This window comes from Thamnophis elegans, chromosome Z (assembly GCF_009769535.1).
Source record: "Thamnophis elegans isolate rThaEle1 chromosome Z, rThaEle1.pri, whole genome shotgun sequence".
Lineage (NCBI taxonomy): Eukaryota > Metazoa > Chordata > Lepidosauria > Squamata > Colubridae > Thamnophis > Thamnophis elegans.
Genome location: NC_045558.1, coordinates 142,503,221 through 142,525,377, shown reverse-complemented (window position 1 = coordinate 142,525,377; position 22,157 = coordinate 142,503,221). Strand labels below are relative to the sequence as shown.

At 42.0% G+C, this 22,157-nt stretch overlaps 2 protein-coding genes and 4 non-coding genes across 6 annotated transcripts; 4 read left to right on the top strand and 2 right to left on the bottom strand.

Moving 5' to 3' along the window:
* The first annotated feature begins 168 nt into the window (after positions 1-168).
* Positions 169-7,334, top strand: PDZD11 (PDZ domain containing 11). The gene is made up of 7 exons (XM_032237325.1): positions 169-337; positions 2,285-2,423; positions 2,597-2,680; positions 3,692-3,748; positions 5,593-5,691; positions 5,879-5,939; positions 7,048-7,334. The coding sequence occupies exons 2-7, from the start codon at positions 2,325-2,327 to the stop codon at positions 7,080-7,082; spliced, it is 435 nt and encodes a 144-aa protein (XP_032093216.1). The 5' UTR covers positions 169-337; positions 2,285-2,324; the 3' UTR covers positions 7,083-7,334.
* A 5,664-nt stretch (positions 7,335-12,998) lies between these two features.
* TRNAQ-UUG lies at positions 12,999-13,070 on the top strand. The gene has a single exon. It is a non-coding gene; the product is annotated as a tRNA-Gln (tRNA).
* Positions 13,071-13,528: 458 nt separating this feature from the next.
* On the top strand, positions 13,529-13,599 carry TRNAG-GCC. The gene has a single exon. It is a non-coding gene; the product is annotated as a tRNA-Gly (tRNA).
* Positions 13,600-18,413: 4,814 nt separating this feature from the next.
* TRNAS-GCU lies at positions 18,414-18,495 on the top strand. The gene has a single exon. It is a non-coding gene; the product is annotated as a tRNA-Ser (tRNA).
* A 252-nt stretch (positions 18,496-18,747) lies between these two features.
* TRNAL-AAG lies at positions 18,748-18,829 on the bottom strand. The gene has a single exon. It is a non-coding gene; the product is annotated as a tRNA-Leu (tRNA).
* Positions 18,798-19,571, bottom strand: LOC116522423 (histone H1-like). The gene has a single exon (XM_032237324.1). The coding sequence runs from the start codon at positions 19,556-19,558 to the stop codon at positions 18,992-18,994; it is 567 nt and encodes a 188-aa protein (XP_032093215.1). The 5' UTR covers positions 19,559-19,571; the 3' UTR covers positions 18,798-18,991.
* Between the last annotated feature and the right edge of the window lie 2,586 nt (positions 19,572-22,157).

The following is a 22,157-nucleotide window of genomic DNA, read 5'->3' as shown; positions in this document are numbered from 1 at the left end:
TCGCGTATCCAGCCAATCCGAGCGCCGTCTCTACCGTCAGGCAAGAACAGTCGGCCCAATAGCAGGAGGGAATTGGCTTTCCCTCCTTCCGATTGGCTTGGCTGGTGAGGAAGCGCCTTCTTGGATTGGAGGAAGGAAAAAAAGGGAGGCGGGCCCTTTCGCGTTCCCTCAGACCAGCCGCTGAGGCCGGCGGGGAAGGCGGTCGATTCCCTGAGCTGAGGGGAGGCCGCAGGAGGGCGAGGCCGGTTCGCGGCGGTCCCCTCCCTGGAAGCCAGGCCGCGGAAGGAGTGCGACGAGGGCGGCCTGCGGAACTCCCAGAGACTGGAGGCTGAGCCAGGTCGGTCCTCGGAAGAGCCGGGGCTGCGGGGATTGGAGAGACGCCGCCGGAGAGCGTCGCTTCTGCGGTGGGAAACGAGGGGAGGGGAGGCGGCCGGCGCCTTCGGGGCTCGTCGTTTTCTTTACTTCCTTCCTTGTCCTCGTTTTACGACTGCAAGGCCTTAGGGACAGGGAGGCCCCCATTTCTATCTATCCATGGGTGTCCAAATATGTGTATATCGATAACAATTGCTCTGAGTGTCTTTACTGTATGTAGGAATATATATATGTTATATTTGTGCTGATAAATAAATAAAGGGAGACTAGTATAGATGTATTTCAAGCTATTTAGCTCTCATCAGCTAGCCATACCCTTACTGGGATTCGAACCTGGGCTATATTACATACTAGGCAGACATCTTAGCCATTAGGCCACAGGCTCTTATCTGTTATCAGCAGATAGATATATATATATATATATATATATATATATATATATATATATATATATATATATATATATATATATATATATATATATATATATATATATACACACACACACACACACATACACACACACACACACATATACATACATATACATACATACACATACACATACACACATACACACATACACATACACACACACATACACACACACACACATACACACACATACACACACACACATACACACACACATACACACACACATATATACACACACACATATATACACACACACATATATACACACACATATACACACACACATACATATACATATATATATACATAATATAATACATACACAAAGAGACATGTATACGTGTGTATATGTATATGTAATAATCATAATAGCCTTTATTGTCGTTGTACATGTATAAAATGAAATGGGTGTGTGTGTGTGTGTGTGTCTTCATGTATATCAGTGGTGGGTTATGACCGGTAGGCCCCGGTATAGGCATTACGGCGCCTGCTGGGAGCACCAAGTACTGTTCCAATATGGTGGTCCGGAGGGCCCACCCGCCTGCCTCCTTACCGGTATTTGAGCCGATCGGGGCTTCCGCACGGGCGCATCGAGTGTATGGTGCCTGCGCGACACTCCGCTGAGCAGCTGGAGTGTCATGGGCAGTAAATACGCATGCGCGTGCTGTGGCGGATGCCCTGCCCTGTTGTACCGTACTCGTTGCTACGGGATCCGGAACCCACCACTGATGTATATATATACATGAGGAGGTGGAGAGAGAGGAGGGGGAGATTGTCTTGGCAACCTTTCAGCGAGGTCTCACTCGCCATCTTCAGGCTGGTGTTTTGGGCTTAAAGTGTGGCCAGAGCTGCCGTCTTTCTATAAATCGTGTGTGTGTGTGTGTGTGTGGAGTGCTGGCTTTGTTTCAATAAGTGGATTGATTGGCTGTGTGGTTGTATCATGATTGGTGCCGGCTGTGTGTCCGTTGTTTGCCGTTACAACACAAAACAACAACAGACACACAGCCAGCACCAATGTACCAATCATGATACACTCACACAGCCAATCAATCCACTGAATGAAACAAAGCCAGCACTCCACACCCACCCACCAAGATTTATAGAAAGATGACAGCTCCGACCACTCCTTACTCGCACAAGCACAAAGCCGAAAACACCAGCCTGAAGATGGCGAGTGAGACCTTGCCGAAACGTTGCCAAGATAATCTCAATCTTACCCAGGAAAAGACCCGAATACAACAAGACCAGCATGCATACATACATACATGATGTCAGCCTCCGCTTTGCTACTGCTTTGGCGGCCATTGAAACGGGGAGGGGGGCATGGTATTTGGGAGGGGAATCATTGATTCTCTTGTGCAAATATCCTCAAGAACAGCTACTGTTTGTTTATCTCTGTCTGGAAAGGGGAGGGAAGCATTAATTCATGATGGGGGAACTTATGGGTGGAAATCTCACTGATCTCTCCTGCTAGGAATCGTTGGTGAGCTTTCTTGTTTCTGGACCGAGCCAACATGGATATGGGAGGCGGTAGCCGGATCCCCTACGATGATTACCCAGTGGTCTTCCTTCCTCCATATGAGAATCCTCCGACCTGGATCCCCCCTCATGAGGTGGGTCGCTGTGGATCCTGGGACATTTTTTGCAGCAAACCTAATAATTCTGATGCTTTTCTCCTGGCATAACCAGGGGAAAAGGGGTACTTGCGAGAAAGATTTTATATTTCCAAGAATGGAAACCCCGGTGCTATTTCTAGGTGTATCCTTTGAATTTTTTTCCCCCCTAGAGGATTTACCATTCGGATTACAACAACGAGTTAACCCAGTTCCTGCCTCGGACCATCATCCTGAAAAAGCCTTCGGGGGCTCAGGTGAGATGTGACTCCTTCTCAGAGAGGGTGGGGCAAAGAGGCACCTCTATTCCCAAGCTGGCATTCTCCAACAATTCACATCATCCCCAGCCAGAAGGGATGGGAATTGTAGCACTGAGGGGGTGAGCAATAGCTCCTTGTCTTTTTGTGGGCAGTTTTGTTCAAATGTTGGTTTTCCTCGGGAGGGATCGAAGTCCTTCTGCACAGCTGCTGGATAAGTTGGTCAGTCAGTCTTAAAAAGCTTATGGTTTTTCTGGATTTGGAGTCTGGAAGCAGATGCTCCTTCCTAGAGGGGGGGGGGTCAAAGAAGTTATTGAGGAAGGCAAGCAAGTGGATTTGGATGTGTGAAATCAGGGCAGGCTTCAAACGGGATTAAAACCACTGTATTCTCTCTGCTGCAGGTCGTCCTCAATTTATGACCCTAATTGAGCCCAGAATTACAGTCCCTAAGTCGGGCTGGTCATTAACTCGAACCTCATGTGACCATGACTGATTTTGATGGAACTTTTTGGGTGGCAGTTGTTCAGCGAAAATTGACAGCAGTAAAATGAATGCTGCAGTCATGAAGTGAACCCATTGTCCACAATTGAACATTTTTTCCTGGAACAGGGGGGGAAAACAGCTGGTTTCCAGCCAAAAAATAAACAAACTGTAGACCTATGACCCTGAGACCAGTCGTAAATTAAGTAGTGCTGTATTGTATCTCTGGGGAGGTCAGAATTGATCATAATTGATCACCGTTTCTTGGTAAAGTGGGGTTACTTCTGAAAAATACATCCTGGGTATTTTTGGTGCTGCTGGTTGCTGAGCCTTCCTTGCTAAGAGATGGGTTAGAAGGAATGAGCTGGAAGGGACCTTGGAGGTCTTCTAGTCCAGCCCCCTGCTCAAGCAGGAGAACCTATACTATTTCAGGGTCGAAATGTGGCCTCGGAGATCCGTGTTGAGCAGCAAATTCCCAGAGCTTGAAAAGAGCCATTCCATTTTTATGCCAACTTTCTCCTTCCTTCCTAGCTGGGCTTCAACATCCGAGGAGGAAAAGCTTCTCAGTTGGGCATTTTCATCTCAAAGGTATACATTTTTCATTCGTCTCCCTCTGGCTCCTGGCCAAGGTTCCTTCCTCCTTAAGAAGCACATAGAATTGGGATTTTCGATCCCAGGCTGGTTGCAAAATCTCCATCTTCTCTAGCCAGCCACCTGTGGCCTATTTAGTCATAATCCCATTTCTGTTTGAAAAACTGCAATTCAGAAGTAGGCGGATGAGATCCAGTCTTCTAGGATAGCACCTGTCAAGTTTTTTTTCCCTCCTTTTCTTTCTGTACTTTTACACGGAAAGAAATGCCACTTAGTTTTGTGCGGTTTCCTTCAAAACAAAAATTTAAGTTGCACCGTTAGGATGTGATTCATCAGAAACTGAAAGGAAGCTAGAAGAAGGGATAGAAAGAAGAGAAGGGGGAATATTAGGGGAGACATTTTTATATAATAAAGTAAAAGTAATAACAAGAGGAAACATGGAATAGTTGAATAACGATAGATTGCAACCTAATATAAATGTGTATTATTATTATTATTAGAAAAACATAAGTTGATTGAATGTAATAATTATGATTAACTTTATCAGTTTTACTTGGATTTGAATGTATGGTGCCCATGTACCACACTGTTCACCCATTGATTTGATATATTTGTAAAAAATAAAAAACTTGGGGGGAAAAGAAACTGAATCTCAGATTAGTTGCTGCCGATTCGGCCAAACCGGTAGTGGAATTCAGGCCTATGTCACAGAACTGGCAGCGACCCAGGCCTTACACGCCCCTGAACCAGTTCCGTCCCTGCCGCCATATTGGATTTTAGTGACTGCGCAGAGCGCGTCTGGAATGCGCGCGGTTGCAAACCAGTAATAAAACCGGCATCAACCCACCCCCGAACGGAATATATTGGAATATATGTAACTTCTTTAGCAGATTCCCCGGTGGTTCAGGTTTTAAAATGAGAGGCAGGTTGTCATTTTGGCCTTTTCAATCCCCTTTTTGATTATTTTCCCTTTATCCAGATCATTTTTCCCCCCTATTATTCTGTTTTCCTGGGCATTATTTATTTACCGTAAGGCATATCCACATCAAACTTGGATAAAAACACAAGTGATTAAACATAGCAAAATATGAAATGTAAAATCCTAAAATATTGCAAATGTACATCTAGATATATTTCTGGGCAAAAGGAACAATACAATGCACAGGCCTCCCTCCTCCCTGGCTTTGTGCAACACCCCACCCCCCACATGCCCTGATTCTGAACTTTAACATCTATTATCCATTTGGATTGTCCCAAGTTGGAGAATGTTCCGACCGAGGCTTCCCGAGAGCAGGAAGCAAGCTCCTTATCCTGACAAAAACCCCTTTTATTAATTGACTGTGAATTCTGCTCCTTCCCATCCAGCGAAGTCTTTCAAGGGAGGATTTACAGTCACAGACCTTATCTGGCTTGGAGAGCTGCCAGGCCGAGATCTGCAGAACTTGGCAAGAAGTCTCAGAGAATCACATATTATTTCCTCTGGAAGGGGCCATTCATCGTCCACCTGTGGCCTTACTCTCAAGTCGATCCCTGTTCTTTAGCCGTTCCCTTCATCTGGCAACTCTGCGCATGCGCACACTGGGAACAGGCTCCAGCTGTTCTTCTGCCTCACTGATGTCTGACTCCGAAGGCAGCTGATAACTGTCGGACGGCCCTGGCCCCCTCTCTGTCTCCGACACAGAGCCCTCATGAGAGCCTTCCCCAGACTCCAGGACTGGCCCATCTTCCTCCCCAACCTCCTCACTCTCCAAATCTGCTGCCAGCTCCGCGGGCCACAACAAACCAAAGGCCCTTTTGACCATTCTCTGCGTTGTGGTGAGCTCTCATTTCTCCCGTTTCAGGTTATCCCGGATTCTGACGCTCATCGAGCCGGGTTGCAGGAAGGCGACCAGGTCCTGGCTGTGAACGACGTGGACTTCCAAGATATTGAGCACAGCAAGGTGAGAGGTGCCTTCACCTTGTCGGGAGGAGCTTGGCTGTTCGAATGAGGGGGATGGTCCCAAACATTAGAGATTAGGGAGTTCATTGCATTGTGTTATTTATAAAAAGAACTGGCTGAGAACCACTAGGCTGCTGTTAAAAAGAATCAACATTTTTTCCTTCTTTCTCTCTCTCTCTCTTTCCCAGGCTGTAGAGATCTTGAAAACCGCGCGGGAAATCATTATGAGAGTCCGTTTCTTTCCTTACAGTAAGTATTGTTGGTACTCTTATATGGCAAAACCTTTTTAAATGATTTGTTTCGATGGTTTTCACTGTTTTTATTGTTTTAAAATGTTTTAAAGGTTTTTAACTGCAATATATCTTTTTGAATCGTCAGCTGCCCACAGATAAGGCAGCTTTAGAACTCAAATACATACATACATACATACATACATACATACATACATACATACATACATACATACAGTGTCCTGGGTAATTCACAGGCTCACATCATTTGTGATGTGAATCGGTGGCACAGTGGTTAGAGTGCAGTACTGCAGGCTAAATTTGGCTGCCTGCCGGTAGCTGCCTGCAATTTGGCAGTTCAAATTTCACCAGGCTCAAGGTTGATTCCGCCTTTAGTGGTGAGGAAAATGACACAAAATTTGGGGGGCAATAGGCTAACTGTGTAAACCGCTTAGAGGGGGCTGTAAAAGCACTATGAAGCGGTATATAAGTCTAAATGCTATTTCTAATCAAGGACAGAAGCAACTTAGAACTAAGGAGAAATTTCCCGACAGTTTAATCAGTGGAACAGCATGCCTCCAGAAATTGTGAAGTCTTTAAGAAGAGGTTGGACACTCATTTGTCTGAAGGGGTGTAGGGTTTCCTGCCTGAGCAGGGGGTTGGACTAGAAGACCTCCAAGGTCCCTTCCAACTCTGTTAGTTTCCGAAGAGAAAGTGTGGGAGGAGTAACCATTGGGTATTAACCTAATCTTGATTGCCTATTGGAGATTGAGGAAATCTTTGGAAGCCACACCTCCTGCTGGTCCGGTGGCTCGCCCCGTGAGGCCTGGTGAGGAAAACAGAAATCTATCGGATATTCATATCTCTCAGAAGGTTTATAGGACTGGCATCTTTGAGGATTGTTCTAGGAAAATTGTCAGATTCTGTGCCAGGCTGGGGAAATAGAACCTTTGTGCCCACTGCGGAATGCCAGTTGTTGGTAGCAATTACAAAAAGAGGGGGGGGGGGTTGTCGTCATCCACCTCTTGTGGAGTTCACACTGACTTTTGCCCGCCCGTAGCAGGCTGTTGGGTTTTTCATTCTGACTCTTGAGCTTCTAACCTTCATTTTTGCCTTTTCCCTTCCAGATTACCACAGGCAGAAGGAGAGGACGGTTCACTAAACGTCCCTTCCCGACGATCCTCTCGCTGACCTCCAGCCGATTCCGATTTTTGTAATTTCTTTTTCTGTAATTCTGTGCTTTATGGCGAAGCACTCTCTTTTATTCTACGTTTTTTTTTAAGATCCCGCTGAAGACCCCCAAAAGTGTCTTTGGTGGGGCAGGGAGGAGAGAAGTCTTCCTTTCTGATCGGATGCATTGTGGAAGTTCTACCAAGACAAGAAGGGCTGTATTTTCCTTTGGCTTCATCCTGCGGACCAAAAGATCGGCGCTCTCAGAACGATTTCCAACTGATCCAGAATGAAAGAGGGATGGCCATTGGTGCTGTGTGTCTCAGTGGAATTGCATTTTTCTTTCTTTATCCTCAACTAACTGATAATCCGGTGTTACCTGGGTATTTATTTATAGGGGGAAAAGGTCCGGACCAAACGTAATTTATAATGTTGGATTTCCCCCCTTACTAGAGGGAGCCCCCTTGTGGAGTACTGTTAATCTCTTACCATGGCAATTCCACTGCGTTGTACAGTAGAAGCCATTTTATGGCAGTATAGTAGAAGCCATTTGAAGGCACAACAGGCTGTATCTTAAACAGAACACACACCCTGAGGTGTTTTAGGGGCGTCTTACCCCCCACAGTATTGGTTTCCAAGAGAGTTAAGTCACCTGTGTACCAGGTTTGGTTGAAATTGCTCCAGGCGTTCCAGAGTTATGCCGGAGCCCACCCACCCGCACACACACACAAAGCCATTTTTATATCTAGATAATTGGAAGAGGAGCAGCCATCTGCCTCCAGAGGGGTGCGGTTCACCTGTTTGGTTCCAAAATTATTTCGGGATAGTGGAGGCCCGCGAGGAAGGCATGCCGCCTGCCACAAACACCTGTTGCTTTGAAAAGGGCGAGTCCGGTTCTATTCTCCAAAGCAGGAACCCTCCTTCGCCTCGCCTGTTCTACTCGCTCTTCCAATTTGGAAGAGTTAGTAGGTTTTTTTGGTTTTTTTTGAGAAGATAATTACACTTTACAATTACAATCTCTCCTTTTTATATTCATTAAGGCGTTCATGGGAGGGAGGTGTGGAGATCCTCACCTCAACAGAGGGTTCACCTGGAGAACAGCTGGCTTCCTTTCCCGAGTTTGGCCTTTGATCCATCTAAAGGAGGACATCAGGCGACTCCTGGCAAACCCACAGAGCAAATAACCACTGTTTTTTTCCCCCCACTGGACTTGAAACTTGCAATTCAGCCTTTAGAAGGGACAGATTTTTTTTTTCTTTAATCCCCTTAAGCTCCCCACTGCTTCAAAGCCGCGTTGCCACGTTGCCTTCTCTTCCGTGGGTTTGGTTGTTTTGTAATCGGGGTTCCTGGTTTGTATAAGTTTCCATCTTTAATAATAAAAAAATATTCCTATCGCACTGTGACTGTTGTATTATGAGGGGAGCGGTGGCCTCGAGGTGGAGATCTCACCTCAGAATAAGGAGGCTGTAGGTTCGATCCTAGGTAGAGGCAGATATTTTTCTCTCTCAATGAGACAATGAGAATATATATCTGCTGTACTAAACTCCTCATTGGCGACAGGTGAGGTATCCGGTCAGTAAATATTCAGCTCCATTCAGTTGCCCAGAGTCCACCCCGCAAGGGATTATGGGGTTGTTAAAAGATGATAAAAGCCTGAATGCTGCGTGGTGCAGTAGGCTAGAGTTGGAGATCTCTCCTCACAGTTGGGAGGCTGTGAGTTCAATCCTAGGTAGAGGCAGATCTTTTTCTCTCTGGGCACAATGAGAACGCTCTGCTCCATTCAGTTGCCCAGACACCATCCTGTAAAGGATTCTGGGGTTGTTAAGATGACTGACTGATGTATATATTATTCCGCTGAGAACCAGCTGCCTTCGGAGAAATTACCCCCCTGTTCTACATCTTGAACATGCTCCATCGGCCATTGTTAAGTTAGGGCAGCCCTCGAAGTACGGCCACAATTGAAGTCAACGTTTCTGTTGCTGGTCAAGACAAGTGGAGTTAATTTTGCCTCACTTTATGACCTTTCAACCACCGTTGTTAAGTGAACCACCGCCGTTAATTTAGTACGGTGGTCAAACGAATCTGGCTTCCCTGTTGGTTTTGCTTGTCACCAAAGAGGACGCCACGACCCCAGGTCACTGCAACCATCATAAATACGTATCCACCCGTTCTGTCCCAGCTCCCCAAATATGACAAAGCTGCTCAACGTTAACTCAACGCTTCCTTTACTAGGAGTACCAACAGCCCAGCAAAAAGTTATTCCCAGAGCTAAGGTGGAGTTTTGCTAGCAGTAAGGACTCTTCCGTCCCGAGGACCGGCCCATAGATTTCCACTGCTCTCCTCTCCTCAGCCATCTCTGCATCTGCGCGTCAGGCACTGGGCCCAGCTGTCCTTCCTCTTCCTCATCCGCCACCTCCTGACCTGGGGGGTGCTGACTCCCCATCTGGGGGCTGACGGACGGCCCAGTCTCCTGTCTCTCTCCCATCCTTCCCTCCTTCCCCCTGGAGCTCTCCGGTTGCCTCGATGCCGACCCTTACTTCCACGCCTCCTCCTTGTCCTCCTTTTGAGTCAGCCGACAGGCCACCACACAACTTTTGATCAAGTAACCCTGTGGATGTTGCAACGGCTGTGTGAAAAACGATCACGTCACGCTTTTTTTTCCAGTCCCTTTGTAAACTGGTTGTTAAATGAACTGTTGTAAACCGAGAAATAACCGTAGGCAATGGAACATTTGTAAGGTTGAAATGTAGGGCCCATGGTGCTCTCCCTTAACCACTACAGCAAGGAGAGTTGCAAAAGGTGTGTGTGGGGGGGGGGGGAGAAGTCCCTTAACAAACGTATCACTTAACAAGTTTTGAGTCGTAAATCGAGGACTGCGTGTACTCTGAATCCCGAGGATGTACCAGAAGCTTTCGAAGGACGAGAAGTCGACTGCAGAAGAATGGTGTCTTCCTAAAGAGCTTGGTAAAATGATTGTGTATTTGTACCACAATACAAGCCCAACGGGTTGCCTCTGTGTACCATCATGCTAAGCCCCCCACCCACCCCCACCCCCCAGCGGGCGCTGCCAACCATCCTAACAGGACTCAAACCCGGCCTGTGCTGGTGCTGCTCTTAGATTTAGAATAAGGGGGCTGCAAACAAGGGAATATTCCTATTTATCCCAGCCCCTTTTTTTTTCTGCCAAATCTCTGTTTTTCGGAGAGGGGTAAGGGGCTGACTACATCCATCTATGTTTAAAAATAAATAAATACAAATCTGTTCTTCTATGTTAAAACAGCAATCTCTCCGGCTTTCCCCCCCCCCAAAAAAAATCCCTAAATTCCTCCGTTTTTTAGCAGCAAAAGAAAGCGGAGGGAGATATAATAACATAGCATAGAATAGAAAATATGGAAAGAAATAAGAATAGAAATAGCATAGAATAGAATAGAACAGAATAGAAAATATGGAAAGGAATAAGAATAGGAATAGCATAGCATAGAATAGAACAGAACAGAATAGAAAATATGGAAAGGAATAAGAATAGGAATAGCATAGAATAGAATAGAACAGAACAGAATAGAAAATATGGAAAGGAATAAGAATAGGAATAGCATAGAATAGAATAGAACAGAATAGAATAGAACAGAAAATATGGAAAGGAATAAGAATAGGAATAGCATAGCATAGAATAGAACAGAACAGAATAGAAAATATGGAAAGGAATAAGAATAGGAATAGCATAGAATAGAATAGAATAGAACAATAGAAAATATGGAAAGAAATAAGAATAGGAATAGCATAGCATAGAATAGAATAGAACAGAATAGAAAATATGGAAAGGAATAAGAATAGGAATAGCATAGCATAGAATAGAATAGAACAGAATAGAAAATATAGAAAGAAATAAGAATAGGAATAGCATAGAACAGAACAGAATAGAAAATATGGAAAGGAATAAGAATAGGAATAGCATAGCATAGCATAGAATAGAATAGAATAGAACAGAATAGAAAATATGGAAAGAAATAGGAATAGGAATAGCATAGCATAGCATAGAATAGAACAGAACAGAATAGAAAATATGGAAAGGAATAAGAATAGGAATAGGAATAGCATAGCATAACAACACAACATAATATAATGAATAAAGTAAAGTAATGTAATGTAATACCATACCATACCATACATATCATACTAAGGCAGGACATAAAGCGAGATTTGGACATAAGAGTGAACATGAAACGGGGTCAGACTAGAGGATTTCTGGGGGGCCCCTCTAGCCCTTCCAGCTCGTGGTACATTTTCTAGTCTTGAAGAAAAGCAGGAAGTTTGAACCCAGGAAGTTTCAAATGTCAAAGGGCGACTTACCTGTTGTAAGTAGGCCAAGTCAGCTGGAGTCAGACTTAGGGCTTAACCCCCAAAGCCAGAATGAAACGAGTAACTTAGCCCATTGAAATGCTTTAATATTTCCGTGTTTTTGATGCTCTGAATGCACTGTAAAAATGCGGGTTTGGATTCGAAGGCTGTTCAGATGTTAGAAATTGCTCTCTCTATCTGAACTAGTTGGCCAAATAAAGCTTTTTCTTGATCTCGCAGTCCGAATCTCCTGATTTTCTGCAACAATCCCATACCATACCGTACCATTCAGCGGTGGGTTTCCAAAAATTTTTGGAGCCTCTTCTGTAGGTGTGGCCTGCTTTCCGGGTCCACTGGTGGAACCTCTTCTAACCGGTTCAGTAGATTTGACGAACCGGTTCTACCGAATAGGTGCGAACTGGTAGGAACCCACCTCTGATACCATTATGATATGGCATGGCATGGCATGGCATGGCATGGCATGGCATGGCATAGTAATAGTAATAGTAATAGTAATAGTAATAGTAATAGTAATAGTAATAGTAATAGTAATAGTAATAGTAATAGTAATAAGTAATAGTAATAGTATAGTAATAACGTACCATACCAATATAATGTAATGTAATGTAATGTTATAATAAATATAATATAATAAATATTATATAATATAATATAATATAATATAATATAATATAATATAATATAATATAATATAATATAATATAATATAATAAATATAATGTAATGTAATGTAATGTAATGTAATGTAATGTAATGTAATGTAATGTAATGTAACGTAACGTAACGTAACGTAACATAATGTAAGAAAATATAATATAATAATATATAAAAGAAAAGAAAATATAATAAAATATAATATAAAAAATATAATATAATGTAATATATAATAATATAATATAATATAATAAATATAATATAATAAATATAATAAATATAATAAATATAATAAATATAATAAATATAATAAATATAATATAATATAACATAACATAACGTAAGAAAATATAATATAATAATATATAAAAGAAAAGAAAATATAATAAAATATAATATAATAAATATAATATAATGTAATATATAATGTAATAAAATATAATATAATAATAAAAGAGAAGAAATTATAATAAATATAATATAATAAATATAATATGTAATATAATAAATATAATATAATGTAATGTATAATATAATACAATATTATAATATAATATTATAATATAATATAATACAATATAACATAACATAACATAATAATATAATTAATAAAGTAATACAATACCATAGCATACCATTGTAATATATATGACATGACATGACATGACATAACATGACATGACATGATCTCCAGGTGGTCCCCTCTCCCCACCGCTCCCTGGGGATCAGCCGGGCTTCCTTTTGGGGCCGAGAACCCAGAGGCAAAGGGCCGATGGAAGCTCCCGGCTCTGCCTGCTTCTTTCCCCCCGTGTTCCAGGAGGCCATGAGAACGTGAGAAACAAGTCGGCTTGGAACGGCAGACAAGAGAGGCGGAGGAGAGAGCGGAAGCGTCGCCGGTTCCATGGTGTAATGGTTAGCACTCTGGACTTTGAATCCAGCGATCCGAGTTCAAATCTCGGTGGAACCTCATTTTTATTCTTTTTTTATTTTGACAGGGGAGATCCGTTTTGCGCCAAGAGAGCGGGAGCGTCTTTTGCCCCCCCCCCCCCCGCTGGAAGCATTGCAGGCCCAGGGCCACTTTCAGGCAGGGTTTAAAAAAAACAACACTTGGCCCCTTTAAGAGGGTGGAACTTCAACTCCCAGAATTCCCCAGGCAGCTTGGCTTGGCATTGCTTTTTTGTGTGTGTGTGCTGGAGAATTCTGGGAGTTGAAGTTCACCCCCTCTTTAAAAGGCCCCCAGGTTGAGATGCGCTGCAATTCGAGGCAGGCTGGGAGTTTGAGAAGAGATCATTGGCCAGGATTGGGAGAAATAGAAAAAGAAAATTGCCCGGATTAAAAAAAAAAAGAATAGAGTTTTGGGGTAGCAAAAATAATCCCAACTTTAGGTTTAACAGTAGGAGATGCGAGAAGCGCTTCCACATCGGAGCATTGGTGGTTCAGTGGTAGAATTCTCGCCTGCCACGCGGGAGGCCCGGGTTCGATTCCCGGCCAATGCAACACATGTTTTTTTTTTTAAAAAATTAAGTCTGCTTTTTTTGGCTGAAAAGTCTGTTTTCCAAATTAGATTTTTTAAAAAAATTTTTTTTAGCATCTTCTGTCAAGCTCTATTTGTTTTCTCCACATCCAAAGATTGGAAATTTGCTTCTTATATTTATTGTATTGTATTGTATTGTTGTATTGTATTGTATTACAACACAATACTATACTATACTACACACACACCTCTTTTGTCACATGAAACCATTCACTAAGGCTACATTACTATTCCTATTAGTCTTCTCATCCTTGAGATCATCCATCTCCTCCCACTTAGGACTGCAGGAGTGTAACTTCGTTGCTTGTATCCTTACTATTTATATTGTTATTGATTGTTTCCTGATTACTTACTTGTACCCTCTGACTATGATTAAGTGTTGTAGCTTATGATTCTTGACGAATGAATCTCGTCTTTTTATGTTAACTGAGAGCATCTGCACCAAAGACAATTTCCTTCTGTGTCCAATCACATTTGGCCAATAAAGAACTCAACTCAACTCAACTCAACTCCACTCAACTCAACTCCTCTATTCTATTCTATTCTATTCTATTCTATTCTATTCTATTCTATTCTATTCCATTCCATTCCATTCCACTCTACTCCACTATTCTATTCTATTCTATTCTATTCTATTCTATTCTATTCTATTCCATTCCACTCCACTATTCTATTCTAGTCTATTCTATTCCACTCCACTCCACTCTACTCTACTCCACTATTCTATTCTATTCTATTCTATTCTATTCCATTCCACTCTACTCTACTCCACTATTCTATTCTATTCCATTCCATTCCATTCCATTCCACTCCACTCCACTATTCTATTCTATTCTATTCTATTCCACTCCACTCCACTCCACTATTCTATTCTATTCTATTCCATTCCATTCCACTCTACTCTATTCTATTCTACTCCACTCCTCTATTCTATTCTATTCTATTCTATTCTACTCTACTCCACTCCTCTATTCTATTCCATTCCATTCCATTCTACTCTACTCTACTCCTCTATTCTATTCTATTCTATTATACTCCACTCCACTCCACTATTCTATTCTATTCCATTCCATTCTATTCTACTCTACTCTACTCTACTCTACTCCACTCCACTCCTCTATTCCATTCCATTCCATTCTATTCTACTCTACTCCTCTATTCTATTCTATTCTACTCCACTCCTCTATTCTATTCCATTCCATTCTATTCTACTCCTCTATTCTATTCTATTCTATTCTATTCTATTCTATTCTATTCTATTCTATTCTATTCTATTCTATTCTATTCTATTCTATTCTACTCCACTCCACTCCACTATTCTATTCCATTCCACTCTACTCCACTCCTCTATTCTATTCTATTCTACTCCACTCCACTCATCTATTCTATTCTATTCTATTCTACTCCACTCCACCACTCCTCTATTCTATTCTATTCTATTCTATTCTATTCTATTCTATTCTATTCATACTTTAACATTACACATTCTTTCATCTTCCTTTAATGATTCCTTAATCTTTGCCTCTATTCTCTAACCCAGGGGTAGTCAATCCTTTTATACCTACCACCCATTTTTGTATCCCTGTTAGTAGTAAAATTTTCTAACCACCCACCGGTTCCACAGTAATGGTGATTTATAAAATAGGGAAGTAACTTTACTTTATAAAATTTATAAAGCAGAGTTACCGCAACCCCCCTACCGCCCGCCATGAATGCTAGAACGCCCACTAGTGGGCGGTAGGGACCAGGTTGACTTACCACTGCTCTAACCAGTGGTACCATATATTCCAAATCAAATAACATTCAGTTTCTTTTCTATCTTTTGTTTCCATTGTCAGCCAATCCATCTCAGCACATTCTAGCACTTCCTCTATCACCATTCCATCAAGAGGTATGTTTTCATTTCTCCAACTTGGCGTGTAAACAATTCTGGCCGCTGTTATTACGTGTAGCATTGTATATTGGATTTTTTAAAAATTATAATTTCCTGTTAGTATGCCTAATACAAAAATAGCTCCGGTTTTAACTCTTCATTTGTTGTTTGGTTATCTCCTCTAGCCACTTTGTAGAATAGAATACAATACAATACAATACAATAGGGAAAGGAATGGAATAGAATAGAATATAATTCTTTATTGATCAAGAGTGGTTTAACTCTTATTTGTTGTTTGGTTATGTCCTCTAGCCACTTTGTAGAATAGAATAGAATAGAATATGGAATGGAATAGAATAGAATAGAGAATGGAATGGAATGGAATAGCATGGAATGGAATAGAATGGAAAAGAATAGAATAATGGAATAGAATAGAATGGAATAGAATAGGAGAATAGAATAGAATAGAGAATGGAATGGAATAGAATGGAATAGAATAGAATAGGAGAATGGAATATAATAGAATGGAATGGAATAGAATAGAAAATGGAATGGAATAGAATAGAGAATGGAATGGAATAGAATAGAATAGAATTCTTTATTGACCAAGAGTGGTTTAACTCTTATTTGTTGTTTGGTTATGTCCTCTAGCCGCTTTGTAGAATAGAATAGAATATGGAATGGAATAGAATAGAGAATGGAATAGAATGGAATAGAATAGAATAGAATAGAGAATGGAATGGAATAGCATGGAATGGAATAGAATGGAATATAATAGAATAGGAGAGTGGAATATAATAGAATGGAATGGAATAGAAAATGGAATGGAATAGAATAGAATAGAGAATGGAATGGAATGGAATAGAATGGAATAGAATAGAGAATGGAATGGAATGGAATAGAATAGAATAGAATAGAATAGAGAATAGGAGAGTGGAATATAATAGAATGGAATGGAATAGAAAATGGAATGGAATAGAATAGAATAGAGAATGGAATGGAATAGAATAGAATGGAATAGAATAGAACAGAATAGAGAATGGAATGGAATGGAATGGAATAGAATAGAATAGGAGAATGGAATAGAATAGAGAATGGAATGGAATAGAATGGAATACAATAGAATGGAATAGAATAGGGAATGGAATAGAATAGGGAATGGAATGGAATAGAATAGAATATGGAATGGAATAGAATAGAGAATGGAATAGAATGGAATAGAATAGAATAGAATAGAGAATGGAATGGAATGGAATAGCATGGAATGGAATAGAATGGAATATAATAGAATAGGAGAGTGGAATATAATAGAATGGAATGGAATAGAAAATGGAATGGAATAGAATAGAATAGAGAATGGAATGGAATGGAATAGAATAGAATGGAATGGAATAGAATAGAGAATGGAATGGAATGGAATAGAATAGAATGGAATAGAACAGAATAGAGAATGGAATGGAATGGAATGGAATAGAATAGAATAGGAGAATGGAATAGAATAGAGAATGGAATGGAATAGAATGGAATAGAATAGAATGGAATAGAATAGGGAATGGAATGGAATAGAATAGAATAGGAGAATGGAATAGAATAGAGAATGGAATGGAATAGAATGGAATAGAATAGAATGGAATAGAATAGGGAATGGAATGGAATAGAATAGAATAGGAGAATGGAATAGAATAGAGAATGGAATGGAATAGAATGGAATAGAATAGAATGGAATAGAATAGGGAATGGAATAGAATAGGGAATGGAATGGAATGGAATAGAAAATGGAATGGAATGGAATAGAATAGAATGGAATAGAACAGAATAGAGAATGGAATGGAATGGAATGGAATAGAATAGAATAGGAGAATGGAATAGAATAGAGAATGGAATGGAATAGAATAGAATGGAATAGAATAGGGAATGGAATGGAATAGAATAGAATAGGAGAATGGAATAGAATAGAGAATGGAATGGAATAGAATGGAATAGAATAGAATGGAATAGAATAGGGAATGGAATGGAATAGAATAGAATAGAGAATGGAATGGAATAGAATGGAATAGAATAGAATGGAATAGAATAGGGAATGGAATAGAATAGGGAATGGAATGGAATGGAATAGAATAGAAAATGGAATGGAATAGAATTCTTTATTGGCCAAGAGTGATTATCTTTGGTGCATATGCTCTCAAGTGTACATAAAAAGACAAGATACATTTGTCAAGAATTATAAGGTTCAGCATTTAATGATAGTCATAAGCAATCAGGAAACAGTCAATATCAATATAAATCATAAGGATACAAGCAACAAAGTTAGTCCTGCAGTCCTAAGTGGGAGGAGATGGATGATCGCAACGATGAGATTCATAGTAATAGTAATGTAGCCTTAGTGAATAATTTGATAGTAGTGAGGGAATTATTTGTTTAGCAGAGTGATGGCGTTGTGGGGAGGGAGGGAGGGACTGTTCTTGTGTCTAGTTGTTCTAGTGTGTCGTTTTTGAGGCTAGGAGTTGAAACAATTCACGTCTTTGTCTTTATATAAAATGTTGGTATTTACCCCCCCAGCAAAATTCGCAATGTTTTCCAAACCGGGAATGGTGGAAATGTAAACATAAGCAGGGAACCTATTAGCAGATGCGGTGGAAGTGCCCACAAGGAAAGAAATATTGGATAAGAAGATTAAGGAGTTAAGGATAGTCAGGACAGCCAATCCCATTCTTGCTTTAAAGCCCAATTTCGAAATAATACCGGGTGGAAAAAGAGAGACTTAAGAAACAGCAGGCAACCGTTCCATTTGAATACACGTTTAACGCACATTGAATACACATCAAGTGGGAATGTTTTTTTTCTCTCCTTTTCCACGTGTTAATTTGGGGCTGGAGAAAACCGCAAGGCTTCGACTGGCAGGCGACGAGGTGGCCGAGTGGTTAAGGCGATGGACTGCTAATCCATTGTGCTCTGCACGCGTGGGTTCGAATCCCACCCTCGTCGGTGGCTGGGTACGCGAGAACGACCCGTTACATTTTGCTTTGGGTTGGAAGTTGAAGCTTCCTACACCCGATTTGCTTTGGATAGACTCGAATTTGCTGCTGTCCCCAAAATAACGGGGTTGGGGGGGGGGAACCTCATTTTTCGAGTTTTATGTGTAGTAATGCATTTCACTTTTATTCTCCAAAAGTCCTATTAGGTGTACAAATTAAAAGTGAAGCGTGCGGGGAAGGACAAACAAATAAAAGGATTTCTTGGCAGCGGTGGGATTCGAACCCACGCCCCCGAAGAGACTGGAGCCTTAATCCAGCGCCTTAGACCGCTCGGCCACGCTACCTAGCCGTTGCTTCCGCCCGGCGATATCCCCCTCCAAAGCAAACCGAAGGGAGTACACGTAGTTTTCACACCGGTCCGCAAGTGCTCCACTCTTTTCCCAAGACTTATTTGGGTGGCTCTTAAAAGAGCCGTTGGGGGTTGAAAAGCGAAGCCGCCCGAGGTTTCACTTCTTTTTTTTAGGGGCGGCTTTGGCCTTCGTGGCGGCCTTAGGCTTCGCTTTGGCTTTCGCCTTCAGGGGCTTCGCGGGACTTTTCGCCTTTGGCTTGGGTTTTTTGGCCACCGAGGTGGATTTCTTGACCGCCTTTTTAACGGGTTTCTTCGCCCCGGCGGCAACCGGAGCTTTTTTCGCCTTCTTGGCGGCGGCGCTGGTGGGCTTCTTGGCGCTCTTGGCTTTCGCCGGCTGCTGCTTCTTGCGGGCCGCCTTGTCCTTGGGGTCGGCCTGCTTCTTGTTGAGCTTGAAGGAGCCCGAAGCTCCCGTGCCTTTCGTCTGCAGCAGCGTCCCCTTGGTCACCAGGCTCTTTAGGACGAGCTTGACGCGGCTGTTGTTCTTCTCCACGTCGTAGCCCGACGCCGCCAGGGACTTCTTCAGCGCGGCCAAGGAGATGCCGCCGCGTTCCTTGGAAGCCGTCACCGCCTGCATCAGAAGCTCCGTCACGCTGGAGCCGGCCGGCTTCCGCGCCTTCGCGGCGCCCGCCGCTTTCTTCGCCGGAGCCGGGGCTACCTCAGCCATCCCGAAAACGCGACCTTCACCCACGCCCGCCGAACTTCGACTGCAGCTGCGGAGTCGCGGCACCTGTTATTTATAGCAGAGGTCGCGCTCTGATTGGTCCGTTTTGGAAGCGGCTTTGGCCTCCGCAACGCTCCTTTTTTAAAGGAGAAAAAAAACTTTGGCGAGTTTGGGTTTTTCAAACACGCGTTGAATTCAACGAGTTCGAAGCCCATCTCCTGATTTCAGGTGGGATCGACGGGGAGGATGGGTGTTTTCAGCGTCCTGATGTTGAAACGATTTTAGCAAAAAAAAAGGGGGGGGGGAAGACGGTTGCTTTTTTCTGCTGGCAAAAATGGCAAACTTTTGTTTTTCTTTTGAAAATACAGATGCTTCCCCCCCCCCCCCCGCGCGGCTCTTAGTACCAGTAGGTGATGAAGACGGTTGTCTGAATGGTACCCATCCTACAGGAGACGAAAGAAAGATTTCTGGCTCGTATCTCCTACACGTGTTGATGATAGTCACTTGAATATGAGCCAGCGGCCAAAAAAAGCTAATACGATCCTGGGTTGTATTAACAGAGGTGTAGAATCAAAATCAGGTGAAGGATTAGTAGTGCTTGGTAAAGCCTTAGTTAAGGCCACACCTGGAATCCAGCATCCAGTTTTTTCTTTTTTTTAAAGATTTTTATTAACAAAAATGTAAAATACACACACACACAAATTAGACGTACATCACATTTATACAATACAGTACGAACAGGAACTTCCTGTTTTGTAGAATAGCAATCATCAATTGCGATTTCTCCGCAGGTCGCCCATGAGGCCAATGATGAAGGAAGACTCGGACACAGGTCTTTCTCCGGGATGAGACGACCCAGAGCATAGTCTGGATGACTCTTTTATTGAGCATACACAAAGAAAGGGTGGAGTCACATGATCTATGTGGACCAATCATGGTTGTACAAGTCTATGGTATATGGTAATTCATTTACTTCCATGTAGACCTCTGAACCTAGAGAATGCCCATAGTCAGCAAATAAATCTTTTACTAGCATGCAAACTTCTGACCCCTAGTTAATACTGCAGAGTCAGCATGCAAACTTTTGACCCCTACTTAGTGCTGAGTTAACAGGTTGTGACCTCTGACCTTATGGTAAATGATTACTGCTGTTGTATACGTGTTCCAGCATAGCTATGCATGCCTACACTTATGCTACAACAATCAATCGATACTGCTCACCTTATATTATTTCCCCTTCTATTGTATTTCATTTGGATTTCACCATTCTTAACCCTCTTGTTTTACTCACAACTATTATTTTTGAGTTTTGTTATATTCTTTCATTGATTTTTGTTTCATCGTATTGAAAAAAAAAGATGTTGAGACTTTTGGAAAAAGCGCAGAGAAGAGCAACTGAGATAATTAAAGGCCTGGAGACTAAATTATATGACGGACGGTTGTGGGATTTGGGTTTGGCCAGTCTGGAGAAAAGAAGGACCGGGAGGGACAAGATAGCAGTCCTCCAATATTTGAGGTGGTGCCACAAAGAAGAGGAAGGGGTCAAATTATTTTCCAAAGCATCAGAAGGCAGGACGAGAAACAACTGATGGAAACTAATGGAGAAGAGTAGCAACCTGGAATTCAGGAGAAACTTCCTAACAGGGAGGACAATTAACCAGTGGAACAGCTTGCCACCAGAAATTGTGGACACTCCACCCCTGGAGACTAGAAGAAACTAGATGGTCATTTATCTGAGATGGTCTATAGCTTCTGCTTGAGCAGGGGGATGGACTACTACTATTCAAGTTAACAAAGGTGAAGAAGATCAGCCTCTCAGTCCTGGGGTCGAGTCTATATTTATTGCAAATGGAACATTTTTGCAGAAGCAGAGAATTTTGGCGTTAGCCCTTAGCACCGAATTCATTTATTCTGAACAGACCAACAAGACCTGGATAGTGACTGAAAAAGAAGAGGATACAGTTGACAGGGTCTTGAGAATAACAATGTTTCAGGTTCCTTAGATCAGAAACTTTTGTTCTGAAGTCTCCTGGAAAATAGAGTGGTTTTATATCGCTACTTAGTTGATAACACCTGGGTATTTATTTATAGGGGGGGAAATGTCTGGGCCAAATGTAATTTCTCATGTTGGATTTTCCCCCTTACCAGAGGGAGCCCCCTTGTGGAGTACTGTGAAGCCGTACTCCACTGCGCTGTACAGTAGAAGCCACTTTAAGGCACAACAGGCTGTATCTTAGCAGAACACACACCCAGGAAGGTGGGAGGTAGGGATGTTTTAGCCCCACAGTGTTTGTTTCCAGAGAGTAAGCAATCTGTGCACCAAATTTGGTTGAAATTGCTCCAGGCATTCCAGAATTATGCTGGAATATACACACACAAAGAGCCATTTTTATATTTATAGATTATTATATTGCTATGCCAGTAAATCTTGAGTTACAACCCCAATTGATTCCCAATAATTCTGTTGCTAAGTGAAGCATTCGTTACGTGAAACATTAGTTAAGAAATGGTATATAGGGTTTCCTGTCTGCCTGAGCAGGGGGTTGGACTAGAAGATCTCCAAGGCCCACTTCCAACTCTGTTATTCTGTGGAGTTTGGCCC